This window comes from Xiphias gladius, chromosome 4 (assembly GCF_016859285.1).
Source record: "Xiphias gladius isolate SHS-SW01 ecotype Sanya breed wild chromosome 4, ASM1685928v1, whole genome shotgun sequence".
In the NCBI taxonomy this organism is placed as follows: domain Eukaryota; kingdom Metazoa; phylum Chordata; class Actinopteri; order Istiophoriformes; family Xiphiidae; genus Xiphias; species Xiphias gladius.
In genome coordinates, this window is record NC_053403.1 from 2,224,992 (window position 1) to 2,240,012 (window position 15,021).

At 43.3% G+C, this 15,021-nt stretch overlaps 2 protein-coding genes across 2 annotated transcripts; both read left to right on the forward strand.

The window, feature by feature from the left end:
• Positions 1-304: 304 nt before the first annotated feature.
• LOC120788934 (cell cycle control protein 50A-like) lies at positions 305-9,237 on the forward strand. Its single transcript, XM_040125228.1, has 7 exons — positions 305-839; positions 2,073-2,192; positions 2,302-2,409; positions 3,658-3,745; positions 3,848-3,994; positions 5,590-5,796; positions 7,102-9,237. The coding sequence occupies exons 1-7, from the start codon at positions 597-599 to the stop codon at positions 7,293-7,295; spliced, it is 1,107 nt and encodes a 368-aa protein (XP_039981162.1). The 5' UTR covers positions 305-596; the 3' UTR covers positions 7,296-9,237.
• Positions 9,238-10,113: 876 nt separating this feature from the next.
• LOC120789251 (cytochrome c oxidase subunit 7A2, mitochondrial) lies at positions 10,114-15,021 on the forward strand. Its single transcript, XM_040125842.1, has 4 exons — positions 10,114-10,247; positions 10,599-10,688; positions 12,359-12,443; positions 14,094-15,021. Exons 1-4 carry the CDS (start codon positions 10,230-10,232, stop codon positions 14,150-14,152), a joined length of 252 nt encoding a protein of 83 aa, XP_039981776.1. The 5' UTR covers positions 10,114-10,229; the 3' UTR covers positions 14,153-15,021.

Here is a 15,021-nt window from a genome sequence, read left to right on the forward strand (position 1 = left end):
GTGGTTGTATTGATTCCCCGTTTGATCGTTTTTTTGCGTCTCTTTGTGCATGTTTTGCAGCTCTTCTGGTCATTTCGTGTCTCTTTCTTTAAAAAAAATTGCTGTTGAACCCCAGGGGCCCGATGCCCCTTTGGGCACAGGCACAGGCCCAGGGTCCTCGAGGGGGCATTGGGCCCCTGAGCCGCTCGGTTATCGATCAACGGGCGTAGGTGTCCTTTACTCATCCCATGCCTTATCTGTCGGATCGCTGATTCGACCAATAATTTCCGATATTCCCCACGGCACCCGAAGGCATCAGCAAAAAAATCAGTGACGTCACCGCGCGTTGCCTTCAGTTGTTTGTAAACGTCCGGGAGAAGCAGCCGTCGCTAGCTTTTTTTTTTTTAGCTAGCCGTTTGGTGATTGGAGTAATGGATTAATTCGCCGAATATCTGAAGAAAACCCAGTGACATTACGTTATCTAAGGAATTTGATAACTGTAGTGGGTAGTCATCATATGTCAGCGCGCCAGAGCAGCGCAAGTTAGGGACAGCGGGGAGGCTAACGTCGTTAGCTGGCTAACGTCAGCGAGAACTTCGTGATAACGCGCAGCAGTCATGATGGAGTCCAGTTACAACGCCAAAGACGAGGACGGACACATCCAAGTGTCCGGGCCTGGCGGCGGTACTCTGCGGAGCAAGAAGCCCGAAAACACCGCGTTCAAACAGCAGAGACTTCCCGCGTGGCAGCCCATCCTCACCGCGGGCACCGTCCTCCCTGCCTTCTTCATCATCGGACTCATCTTCATCCCCATCGGCATCGGCCTGTACGTAACGTCCAACAACATCAAGGAGTTTGAGGTAACGTTGCGGTATCAATCATGGAACAAATGTGTGTTATCCCACCAAACAACAACAGCAGCAACATTATGTCACAATACTCTCAGTGGAGCCGGCTTTTATGATCAGACCACTGACGCCAAATTCCTCTCAGAAATTGTCCGTTTTAGCCGATTTACTCTTCACCTTAGATATTGGCATTCGTTCAGGTTTTGTTTTATGTGACAGACATTTCTGGAAGGTTGTTGTTCCTCTGGAGAATTCGGCGGAAATGTTACCCGAAAAAAATAAGCAACGAAATCAACATCTAGCCGAGATTGGTTCGTCAGATTGCCACTCCCGTTATCCCCCTTCCAAATACGCCACCGCCGCTTAACGGGCGAAGCCTCCGGGCTTCAGTAGATGTTGAAACCTGCGTGACACGGATCACCGTTGGTCCAAGGTAAACCGGCTGTACCGCAACAGGGTGTGTTTTTAATTAAAAGTCGTCTCGATTAAATACTAAAATGGAATATTTTTAAATGGAGTTTGGCTCGATGCCCCCTTACAGGAAGGAAAGCGGCACCGATTGGTCGATCAGTCAGTTAGTCGACAGAAAAATAACCATCAACTGTTTTGATAATTAAATACTCGTTTTAGTCATTTTTAAGCATAAATACCACAAATCTGGTGTTTCCAGCTTCTCAGATGTGAGGATTTAATGCCTTTCCTGCTCGCACACGAGAGTACAATTCATTATTTTTGGTTTTAAAACATTTTTTTTTGTACATTTGATAGACAAAACTGTTAATCTATTAATTGAGAACATAATTGACAGATTAATTGATAATAAAAACAAATGGTAGTCGCAGCCCTAATATACTGTGCTGTTGCCGATAACATGACAGACTCCTGATTGTTTCATCTCATTACTTTGCACATTATATTGCCACTAAATTATTTACTTGCTTTTACCACATATGCACATTATAGTGTTATCTGTATTATGCCACACAGCCAGTCATTGTGCCTGTAACAGATGGACTATAACTTTACATTTTCATAAAGTATCTTAAAGTGTGTTTTCTTTGACTTATAATTTTATTTTTTGTGGTTTGTAGGTTTTGTGTCATTCTGTCTCTTTCATTGACTCTTTTCTCTCCGCTGTAAAACATGTACCTACATTTTTGAAAAGTGCTACATAGAGTTTTCTTTATATCTATATATTGTGTGTATATATAGAGAGAGCTTATAGGATTGCTTGCTGGTTTACAGATTGATTACACTGGAGTCGACATGTCCAGTCCCTGCTTCAACTGCTCCCAGAACTTCAGCTGGAACAGCACGAGGCCGTGTACCTGCACAATACCCTTCTACCTGGACCAGCCATATGAAGTGAGAAATATGGTTTTAGATACACGGATCTTCAGGATACTTCCCATACATGTTCACACAGCCAGTTTGATGGATTTTGACCTGTTTATACTTTTCTCTTAATCACCAGAATAATGTCTTCATGTATTACGGCCTCTCCAACTTCTACCAAAATCACCGTCGCTACGTCAAGTCAAGAGATGACAGCCAGCTGAATGGGGACATCAAATCCCTCATGGTATGAATCACTTCAACAAAATGCCCCGTAATCACACGACTGAGAGCACAGTGCCATTGAAAGTGCATTATCACACTGCTAAAGCTGCACCAGGAAACTCTGCCCGAGGACCATGAGATTTCATCTTCAGAAGCCATAAATCCTGAGAAGGAGCTATTAAACTGCACACAACCCCCCGCTAGTCTGCCGGCCGGATACTGTTCATTCAGAGGACATTAAAGGGACAAGGTGCCGTAAGATCTGCTGTTATGATAAGGGCAGTCAACCAATACTCTAAATTTGATTATATAATCAAATTGTGGAAAGAAAAAACAACCCAAGAAACAAACATTCCATTGTGAAAATTAATGTCCGATGCCGAAAAAAACAAACAAACAAAAAAAAGCAGCACTACCGTGGCTGTCTGCCTCGCGAGGTCTGGCGTGGGCCCGGGCCGCTGCACTGTATGCACCGCATGATGGACAGGAGTCACACGACATCACTTTCACTGATTGAAAAGGAGATGTGGGTCAAGCTGCGACAAGCAAACAAGCAAATCATTCATGGCAGAGAGTTCACAACCCAGCTCAGCCGCAGACAGTGATTTTCACCCTGATCAATCAACTGGTTTGACCTCTTGTCGACATAATGCACAAAAATAGATATTCGAATTTTCAAAACTTTTTTTTTTTCTTAACAGGGAATAATCGAAAGTCATTTTTTGGTTAATTTTGACAATGCTAGTTACAGTACACCTCTCTCTGGAGGAAACATTCCCTCAGGGCTGTTTAATGGACACTTCTCTGAATGCAGTTAGAGTGAACTTGATGCATTATATAATATTAACAAAAGCATCCATTGCTTTCACTTGCGCCGCACTGGCAGCCTTTACTAGTCCGTCAAACCTCCTTGGCAGGTCTGTTCCACAAATCTCTTGATTGTCTGAAGCTTTGAACAAGCAGCTGGGCTTGAGCAACAGTTTTCTCAGGACTGACCAAAGACCAAAGGTTAGTTAACAAAACTGTACTTTGTTCTGGCGTCCACATGCATTAGTTACTTCTAATCTTTGGTTTATTAGATAGTTGCCATCTTCTGCTATAAACACTAACCAAATGTGAGTATAAAACCTCAGTTTCCAGAGAACCCCTGTTACGAGGCTGGTAACCCGAGTGTCTTTTTGTACATTTTTGTACAGGATCATGCCCGTTGCAGCTTTAAATGTGACCAGCATGTGGTGCCATTAATCTTTAGTCTCCTTCTCATTAACAGCAACCCAGTAAGGAGTGCGAGCCATATGCCTATCATGAAAACAAGCCAATAGCACCATGTGGGGCCATCGCCAACAGCATGTTCAACGGTGAGCCTGTTTCCTGTCCTGTTGACTAAACATATTCTTTATTTGATTAAAGAATTATTTCTATCTCTATACTATATCTCTATTTCTATACTTACCTTGCAGACACGTTGGAGCTGTTTTACAACGAGCCCAATGGAACAAAGACTCAAATTCCTCTGACAGCAACGGGAATCGCCTGGTGGACAGACAAGCATGTGAAGTTCAGGAACCCGGGAGAAAACAACCCAAACCTCACAGCAGTTTTCCAAGGTATCACCAGCAGCTTCTTTGTATACATTTCTTTGGAGTTACTGACCTTTCCACTTAAGTTGAACATTAGTCGCCCAGTGTTGTCTCCCCCAATATGTTGGAACAGAAGATGTGATTTTCCTCAGCCAGCTTCAAGAAGTCTGGTGATATTCTACATCTTTTCTAATTGTCAACTAAGCCCATGAAAAGACAGAAATGTCTCCAACTAAGAAGTATTGTCTATTAGAGCCTGACATGTCTTACTCCTCTGTGCCACAGAGTTCCGTTGTTGTCCCACACGCACCGTCCTTCTGTCCCAAATACTCCCTAAAGCAACAAATGTGGATTAATCCACTGAAAATAGTCCCCATCAAAGGCACTTCTTCCTCCTGTTTGTTTGATTGAAACTACAGTGAGCAGCTGTTTAAGGAGATTACGCAGCCTTTTCAAAAAAGAAAATTTGTTTTCAGTTGTGAGGTGTTTTTAAAGATTTACATCGTCAGTAGGAACCGGTGGGCTGAGAGTCCCAGCAAGTGAAGGGAAGTATTGAGAGACAATACCTAGTTTTGGTCTTTTCGTGGGATTTGTTGACAATAACAAAAGTAGAGAATACTGCCATGCTTCTCCTTTTAGAGCCACTAACCCTCCCACGAAATGTAACCTGTCTGGATTTGAAGCTGGAGTGTGGGACCTCTACATATGGATGATTTACCGTTACATTCCGTTACTTACCCTTACAAATCAGTTCACACTGTGGAGTTTCAAATCTGGTTTTAAATCCGGTGTCTGTGGCGACAGTCCCACGCTGCGCACCGGTAGCGATGCGTTTAACGTCAATCAGCAAGTTTGCCAGAGCTGAAGAGGGGAGCAACCGTAGTGACGGAGGCAGAGGAGGCTATAGCAGCAAGCAGTCTGGTGGAGCCTGGGAAGCATCCAAGAAAAATTTCTGATGCTCCAGATAAAAAAGAAACTCTGCCTTCAGAGGAGGGATTACAGTCTTAAAAAGAAAGAGATTGACGGCGAGGACGAACGCTGATTGCCACTGGTGCGGCTTGTCCTCGTTGGAGAACAAGCTGAAAGAAGAGAAGGGGCTGAGGGCAGACACGGATGTCGCCTTACTGCTCTTGGGCACGTGGCATTTGTAAAATTAGAAGGTAGCCCATGTAGCTATTACATTTTCTCTACCTAAATAGTGGATTATTGTCTTGGAACTGTGGACATTTCTCTGTGTTCGACAGTGTTTGTGTAATTACTCTCACTGCCAGAAGAGGGAGACAAAAGTTCTGCACTGCAGGTTTAATGCAAAGCTTAAGGCCATGTCATCATTAGTGCATACAGACTGGAGAACTGAAGATGGCAAAACAAATTTTAAAAATGCTTAGAGCAGGAGCACTCAGCTTTAGACCACCTGCAAAGCATTTATGTTTTTTTTACCTGAGGAACAGAGAATATGGAGGAGAAAGTCTGTAAATGGATGACAACCGTATGTCAGTTTGTATGGAGACCAAACCTGAGAAAATGTGTTGTTACACAAATACGCATTCAGGATTCGATCACTGACCAATAATCATTCGTTCAGTGAGAAGTGCTGCTGTATATGTTTCCCTCCAACTCAGGTACAACGAAGCCGGTGAACTGGCGCAGGCCTGTCTACGATTTAGAAACCGACCCACAGAACAATGGCTTCATCAACGAGGACTTCATCGTGTGGATGAGGACGGCCGCTCTGCCGACCTTCCGCAAACTCTACCGCATCGTTCACAAGAAGAACAACATGGTTCCCACTCTGCTCCGAGGAAACTACACCCTGGAGGTCGTCTACAGTATCCTTTATGTGAAATCACAGCCTGATACTGCTCACACTGCATCGGCAATGGTGAACATATGACTCATCAGAGAGCTCTGGTGTTAGCAACGCTGGCGAGACGCAAGATTTATCTGGAGAGTAATACAAAATGGACAGATTGGACATGGAAGAAATAGATATAGTATAGGTATAGTGGCCTTTGTCTCCGGGTGTAAAAGCTCTGGCAGTTCAGGCGTGGGTCACTGTAACTTGCACGTTTTATTGGTAAGACAGAGACTAATAAGAAGCATGTTGTTCATGGTCAATGTTTGAATAAAATTCAACTTCTTACTAGTTTCCCCAGAACCGTTAGTCGAAAACAACAATTGCAGGTATGTGTAGCAAAATCCACTGGCCGTGAGCGCTGGTCTTCAGTTTTAGTTACTGGTTACAAACCCTTAACGCCCTCGAGAAGTTCTTGGTAATCACAACTAATTTCAGGGTATCAGGGTCTTGAAGAGTCTTAAGATTGATTTCAGGTTCCTCAAAAAAGGCCATGGAAAGTATTAAAAAGTTTTCAATTTCATGTACAAAGATGTTTGTAAATGAATTTTTGTAGTCTTCCATAGGCAGTAACATGGGTAATAAAATGTGTCTTTATGTGATTTTAGCAACAACTGGCTGGGAAATCCCAAATGCAATTTTTCCAGACCTCTGTCCTTATATAAAATTCATTTATTGAACCTTAAATACACTTGGTAAATAGACCTAACATCCCTGGTTTTCATTGATTTAGTTCATACTTTCGATGGTATTATCATGAACGGGGGATTCAATCGTATTCTGTGTGGTGTTAACATGTCTTAAAAAGTCTTTTAACGTGTTTTTTCTTGGTTAACCCTTTAGAAACCCTGTCTGTAATATGGTTTCATTAATATCATCAGTACAGTATTGGCTGTGATAAACTAACTGTGCATTCATGCATTTATACTGTTGACAACTTAAGAGGCCAGCGACTCTCCAGCTCACCGTCTTTTTCTTTTTTGGCTACTATTGACGTTTCCTTGTTTGATGGAAATCAGCTGTGGGGGAGTAAACGCACTCAGATGATGAGCTGTCTGTTTTGAGAGTTATTGAGATCTTCAAAGTTAAGTGAGTTCAGGGTCTGGAAAAGTTTGGGGATAAGAAAAAAAAATAGAAAAGTAGAAAGCTGATGTAAAAGTTTGACAGTTGCTGTAGAAGTGTTGACAGACTGTCTCCAGGTCAGAGGTGTAAGTTTGCCTGAGCTCCGTTTGATCTGTAAACACCGTTAACTGTTCGATCTTTAACTGGCTGAACCCAGATTATCCCGTTCGCAGCTTCGAGGGCCGGAAACGAATGATCCTGAGCACCATCTCCTGGATGGGAGGCAAGAACCCCTTCCTGGGCATCGCGTACATCACCGTGGGCTCCGTCTGCTTCTTCCTGGGCGTCGTGTTGTTGATCATCCACCACAAATACGGCAACCGCAACAACAGCGCCGACATCTCCAACTGAGACACCGGCTGCTCTCCAGCTCACCTCCGCCGCAGCGAACAGTGATCCTGAGACACACGCAGTGTTCAGACGGGCAGAAAAATTCCCAAATTTAATATCCGCAGTAATTTCTCCAGCAGTCAAACATGAATTTCGGGGTTTAAAAAAACCCCTTGACGATGGGGGATTATTTGCCAAAGTGAATGGAAAAGTAGCCAAACATTAGCAGCAGCATTCAACCTCTAACAACATTTGCAAATAGGTAGCGGGTATCAGACTGATTAGTCACGTGATCAACTACCTTTAGCATCAAAATATATATTCACATAGTTCCAATTCAGGTCTGGAAAGAAATTCCCGGTCAGGACTGTTTTCAGAATCGCACAAAAGCTGTGAAATGAAAATGACTGCAGTTCTTCATCCTGTCGTCCGTCCCGTTTGTGGAAAACCCGAAGAGCAGTTTACAGTCTACAATTACACAAAAATTAAATGTTGGCCATACAAAATTTAGCATTGGATTTTTTTAGGCCTATGGTAGAAGAATAGTTTGAAATTTTTGGGAAGTGTCCCTATCTGCTTTCTAGCGGAGAGCTCGATGAGAAGATCGATACCACTCTCATGTCTGTACAATAAACATGAAGCTACACCTCAGCAAGCTCCCCGTTTCTTCCCCGTTTCAGTGCTTTGGACACCTTAGGCGCATAGCGGTGACTGAAAATCACCTTTTTTACAGTTACAGTCTTAGGCGCTCCAAAGTAGGGGGGGGGGGGCAGCTGTCCCTCTGTAGATCCGCTCCCGCTCTCATGTCATATGTATTGTAGAAAGGGTTATCGTTCAGCGCAGTCACTCCCCCTATGAAGTGATACCCTCTTAGCACAGCCACACGTCAAGAACAGTTCAGCTGAAAATCACACAAACCCGTCAGAGCCTCATGTACTGTACGTAGGTTAAATGCTGGTGTTTCGTCAGAGCAACAGCCTAAAACGTGACGACCGGGTGGTATCTCTCTCCCACAGCTCAACAGGGAAACACTGTCCGGAAAGAATAGGGGACAATTTATTACTAAAAATACAGTAACTCTGGAACGATGCCCATTTGAATCGTCTAACTCAGACTGCTGAAGCCTCATATTAGCGTCAACTTAATTTCAGCTATTTGTTGCAGCCGTATTTGTTCTACAGGGGACGGGACGGGAGGTATGATTACAACTCTTCCAAAATACACTCAACATCAGACTATTACATTAATATAGACTTAAAAAAAAATCCAAACTAATTTTGATCGTTTTTTAAGAGTTAATCCCAAATTTGACTGCTTTTAGGCCATAAGAAAAACAAAATGAATACATTTATTTAATATTTTCCACTAGAATTATATCCTGGCATCAAAGTGCAATGTCATTTTGCCCGGTCGCTATCAGCTAAATCTCATTAAGGCCCAGAAATAATTCTCAAATCTTGGTTAAAAAGAAATTCTGCCCAGGAATGAAATTGAAAAGTGGGATCTATGAGGTGCTGATGGTGCAGTTGAGGTGAGCTGGAGTCTTGTTCCTGTAAGTCCTGATGTTGATGTGATTGTCCAGCTGCTCCCGCGGCTCGTCTTTGTGACTCGTTTCGTCTGTAACACGGTCCTGCTTTTAAACTAAAATCAAGCTTTTACTGAGTCGAATCACTTTAAAACGTGCTGAGCGAGTTCCGCGTCAGCGGGAACACGAAATGTTTAGAATGTTGGAGCTGCACAAATAACGTTTATTTTTTTTTGTATTTATTTTAGAGTCCTAAGAATGTTTGCCTTGTAAAGCCAGTATTTGCACGCAAGACCTCAGGGGGTTTGAGTCTAAAGTGGGTTTGATTTGAGGAAGTTTAAGTGTGGCGAGTGTGCACTGCAGAAAAATGTATATTAACACGGTGTCGTAGCTTCGTTCATTGTCGTTTACATGCAATAATAAAAGATTATCAAGACGGGATGAACGGTAACGCAGTATGATTAAATGTTTATGTGTTTGTCAGTCAACACTTACACTACAGCGTCAGTCTAATGCACACAAGTAGTTTCACACCCACATTCTGCCATTTGCAGCTGATTATGAGCTGCCGTCATACATTAATAAACTTGTGAAATAGATGCTGCATGTTAAAATGTGCTGAGTAAAAATGTGTTGTTCATTTTCTTTTTATACATTTAATCAAGATAAATTGTCACTTGCAACTATGAGAAGCACTAGATTTGTTTTCATTTCTTTTGATACTCCATCTGTGTTGTATTGTTGCTTTAAAAGAATAAATTTGTCATTTAAATGAAAACCGATTTGTTCTTCACTTTGCTTTTATCAGCCCGTGTTCAAACGGTAAATGTATGAATAATTTACAGTTTATTTTGACAAGTTATCTTTCCCCTATTGTAAGATTAGACTTTGATTGATCCCATTGAGGGGAAATTCACACAGTACAGAGGCAGAAGAAACAGGTGAGATGTGTAGAAAACCGATCAAATTGAAGAAAATCTATATATTTAAATGAAATAAATAGGAGAAAAGGAAGGAAATTCAGAAGACAAGGTACCTTAGGCCAAGTGCAACTCTGAATACCTTAGTGAGGGAGTCAAGTGTACTGTACATAATACTGTATGAATACAGGTAAATAACTATACAGTATAAATATGCGTGAACGCCGATTCACAAGGCGGAAACAGTGCCAGCCACGCTGTCGCTTGCTGGTTTAAAATTAAGGAGGGATGTGGGACGGACGCCCGAGGGATTTTAGCTGTATTTTTTTTGTGTGAACTGAGCCTTTAGATGAGCCCCGAGTCGGACGCGAGTGCGTGTTTAACACTGCAGGGGGCGGCAGAGCGCGGAGTCTGCCGTTGCTCTCCGCCAAGGCGAAGAGGAAGACCCAGTGGAAGCCGCTAACAACGGAAGTGGGACTTTCCGGTGCCCTTGTGCGACAGACTGTCAAGATGTACAGACACGTAATTGTGAGTGAATTTTCCTCTTCTGTTTTCCCTTCTGACCTGTAGCTTTGTCACCTAACCCAGGAGTCAGCCGTCGGCTTTCCAAGCTGGTGTCGGGAACAAAAAGCGCGGCGGCATTTAGCCTGAAACTGTTTGTTAGAGGTCAAAGTCACAACGTTAGGACGACGCCGGGGGAGTTAGCGTTAGCTTAGCCTCCGTGCCAGTTTTATTCGTGATTTTTCGCCTTGAGCCGGTCGATTCTTATCTTTTAAAAACGGTGTAGATTTATATTCACTCAAGGCGGGTTCAGTGCGTTTTCCGTGTCCTCCTGAGTGTGGTGACTCTGCTGGTTTTTTTTTGTGTGGCTGTTTCCAGGCTTTCCAGCAGGTGGCCCGACGGACTATCTCCAGCTCTGCCCGCCGGGAGATGAAGAACAAGGTCCCAGAGAAACAGAAACTGTTTCAGGTAAGACCTCAATAAACCGCTTAAATACACATAACTACATTATAAGGAGCTATTTCACTATGACCAGAGAGCCGAGAAACACTTGTGCGTTAAACACTAGTGCTGTCAAAGTGTAATTCTGTTATTTAAAAATGTCAGAGGACTTTAAAAAAAAATCTCAGTTAATATTCTTAACAAGTAAAATAGTTCCCAGAGACTCATGATAAATGTGGTAGTTGTAAGTTTCACTATTACTCCTGACACATGGTCAGTGGCTAAGGGCTAAGGTGACACCAAAGACTTTGGTCCAGTGCTTGTGAACAACATGTGGTGTAAACCCGGAGGTGCTACTGTGAGACAGCGTCCCTGTGGCCCGGACATTGAACCGCTGGCCGTGAGTCCGTACCCATATTGCTGGCTGAGGGAGTTCCCATGTGAACGCTGTCATTGCTATTTACAATCCGCCATCAGCTGCTGCTCACGCTGTCATCGCTGGATTACAAACTCGGCCCCCCGAGCGCTTTCGTGGCCGTCAGGGGAGACTCTAACCACACTTCTCTGTCTGCCACGCTACCAACTTTGTACCAATTCGTCAACTGCCCCAACAGAGAAAAAATCAGACCTTGTAGTCTACTGTATGCGAAGGTGAACCATGGATCCCACCTGCACCCCCATCGTCCAGCAGCGGCCTGTGACCACTAGAACTTCGATGGGGCGGACACCGGAGGCTAATGAGACCACGCAGGGATGTTTTGAGGCCACAGACTGGAATATACTCTGTGAACCCCATGGAGGTGACACCGGCTCCATGACAGACTGCGTAACAGAGTACATAAACGTCTGTGTGGACGACACCATCTCCACCAGGACAGTGCCATGTTAACGAGCCCTGGGTCACCAGCGACCTGGAGGAGCCCCTGAGTAGGTAGAAGAGAGCCGAGGTGGACAGGGACCTACTGGAGAGCGTGCAGAGGGAACTGAAAGGGAGGCTGAGGGAGGGCGAAAATGCTCACTGGGGGAAGCTGGAAAAAAACAAGCTCCAGCAGAGCAACGTGAGGGACGTGTGGTCTGGTATGAAGAAGATCACAGGTTTCAAGGCCGAGGGGAATCGGGCTGAAGGAAACATGAACAGAGCCAACCAGCTGACAGCGTTCTTTGACATTGTTTGTTTACCTACCTTATTTTTTTTTTGTTTTGTTTTTTTTCATTCATGTGAAGTGGCTGCTGCAATGCCGCGATTTCTCTTTGGGGTTAATAAAGTACTCTATCAAAAATTTGCTGGGCAAAGCCCAGACACACCTGCATTTGATGCAGGACCAAGCTCGACCGTACACTGCTGCCACCGAATGATTCACTGCTTGGCCTCGGCGAGGTAAGAGTCACGAGAAACGTTGCTGCTTATGACTCCCTAAAACTCCAGTAAAGGACTTAAAAAAAACTGGAAGAATAATAAAAAACAAAAAACTGAGAATCTAAAAACGCAGAAAAGCCGACACGTTTCACACGACTTTTTCTTCCTGGACGAGGCCAAGAAACAAACTGAGGAAATGAAAATCTGGTCAGAGTTAACACATTTATGAATTAGATGTTGGAGTAAGTGTTTTTCCAGTTGTATCAAAGTGATTGTGACAGGGCCTAAATGCCATTGGTTGCTGTTCTCTTAAGTTTTCCATCATGTCTCTCTCCTGCAGGAGGATAATGGGCTGCCGGTACATTTGAAAGGAGGGGCCGCTGACGCTCTGCTGTACAGAGCAACGATGACACTCACTGTCTTCGGTGAGTGTGTGTCTTCTTTCTATCATCTGCTTTAAGCTCCTCTCCCCTTCCTGCAGGATTGTACAGCCATATATATATATTTATTTATTTTTAACATATTAGCACTAGAGTCCACTGCGCTCCAACAGTTAAAGAAAAGTAAAAATGAAGGTGAGGTTTTCAGCCAAAAAACTAAAATCAGGTTCAGAACGAGTATTTTTATCGAAACAGAAAAGTGAACACCCCAACGGTTTTAGTGCAGTGTACCAGCCTGACAGAGAGACTGAATTGATGTTTTATTTTCACTTCATTATTGCTGTGTTAGAGGATGCAGGAGCAATTTTTCAGCTCGATCAGAGAAATGCGTCCGTTTTGAGGTGTGTTACTTCTGTGAAGTCGACTTACAACGACCTGCACAGCTGCGTCCATCTCAACCACGTTTATTGCTGTTTTTTCCCGCTCTGCCGCTGGAAGGCGAAGTCCCCGTTCTTTATCCCGACTACAAAGCTCTTAATTATTTCTTCAACCAGGGAGGCAGACGTCAACAAGCGCAGCAGCGGACCTATTTGAACCGCTGGGGAAAAAAAAGTCAGAAATGTGGGTAGTGGTGCAGAAACAGGCGGGTTTCTATCAGCCGTCTAACTGACACCAGGATCAGCGTCAGAGAAAACAGAGAAACATCTGATGTGTCCGATGAAGAGCTATTCATTTCTGACACTGGTAGAGTCTGAGGGGAACCAAGAAAGCCCCGATCTGTTACGCTGGATCCGTGTAAGTGCCAGTACTGACCTTGTTAAGCCGATCAGGTGTTAGACCGCTGCCATATTAAATACAGTTTCTTTGCCATTGTCGTTTAAAAAATGCAGTGTTTATGATATCGATGACGTTTACAGTCCTGGTGGGCCAACGGATTAGTTTGTAGTGCGACGGTATCCATGGTATTACTAATAGAACAATGTCATGGTTACAAATTTGACAAAATGGACCCAGAATCTGAATCGGTGCATCGTCCCCGTGTTGCTCAAATTCATTTGTGGCTCATACGGAAGTTGGTTTCTTTTCATGAGGGGAAAAAAATATACATTCGCAGCTGTGGAAGAACGTGGCTGCAGTTAATGTTGATTGTTATTTTTTTCTGATCTGTGAAACCTCAAAGAGTAACAGACACACACCAAAATGTAGCCAGAGCTCAAAATGGGATGTTTGTCTGACCAACAGCCAAAAGAGATTCAGTCTATAATGGAACTGGAGCTGAAACAGATGATCTGTTAGTCGACAGAAAAATCCCATCTCTTTGGTTCCAGTTTTTCACTGGCTGCTTTTCTGTGATTTCTTTGATAGTAAAGTAAATCTAAGTCTTTTGGTTGTGGACAAAACAAGTAGGTTGAAGACGGGGCCTTGGGCTCTGGGAAATGGTGATGGGTATTCTTCACTATTTTTTATGAAATTTTAAATTTTTATTTCAAGAAAACAAAATGGCAAATGATTTGACATTAAATGAAAATGATTATTAGTTACTGACCGAAATGATTTGACACAGAAAAAGAACTGGACTAGGAACACGTCAGATTTTCTGTATTTGAGTTGGTGTGTGTCGTTCGCTGGAAAACAGCATCTTTGAACCTGATTGTTTAATATCATGTCCTCCTAACTAGACTTGTGTTGTTTCAGGAACTGGATATGTCGTGTATGAACTGTGGAAGGCAGCGTTCCCTCAGAAGAAGAATTAACTCCACTGCCTCAGCTGTTTATTTCCATTTTAAAAGCCGGCCAGCCGCTCTATATTGTTTCAAAGAGATAATACTCCATCTGTGTCGGTGTGTTTCCCGTCGTGATAGGATATTGTTTCATGTTCATGGGATCAATATTTATTTCTTTTACTCTCTCTATGATGACCTGAGGATCAATTAAAAAAAACAACAACCAAAAAAAAACTGTCTCATGACCAAACCTGTGTACGTTTGTCTTTCTGAGCCGTTAACACATTTTCTCATCCGTGTTTCAAATACAGATGAAAACACGGTCAGATGCGACGTTAAGAGGAGGCAGGTGAAACTGCAGGATGTCCGTCAGGGGTCCGACCATGATTTTAAGAAACAAACGTCCTGGTGTGTGCCCAGTGACTTAGAACTGACCTGTTCAGTGGGTCAGTTTCTTCACTAGAAAGTGGTGCCACGGAAAACTTTTACAGCAAATACGAATAGTACAAAAATCTCAATACGAATCAACGCTGAACAGCGATTTATTGTTCAGACTCTGAGTGATTTGGGAAAAGTTTGCAAATAAGATTCAGCGTCACGTCCCGCAAAGTTTTCAGACGACCTCGACACAGCTAAAGGGTTGATTCACCCAAATTACCAAAAACATTTCCTCTCCTGCCTCTCGTTGTATCCTACCGTGCAGATAAGTCTCGGTTTTATACGGCCAGGTTTTGAGGTCCCTGTCTCAGATTTCTGAAGGATAGTCGGGATCTCTGGTACAATTTGGAAAGAGGGGTCTGTAGTCAAAACTCCAGCAACGCTTGAAATATGAAGAAACCACCATTATGTCGTACTGGAAGTGTTGCTGGAGATAGTTTGGCTTGTGCTGCTTATGGCCT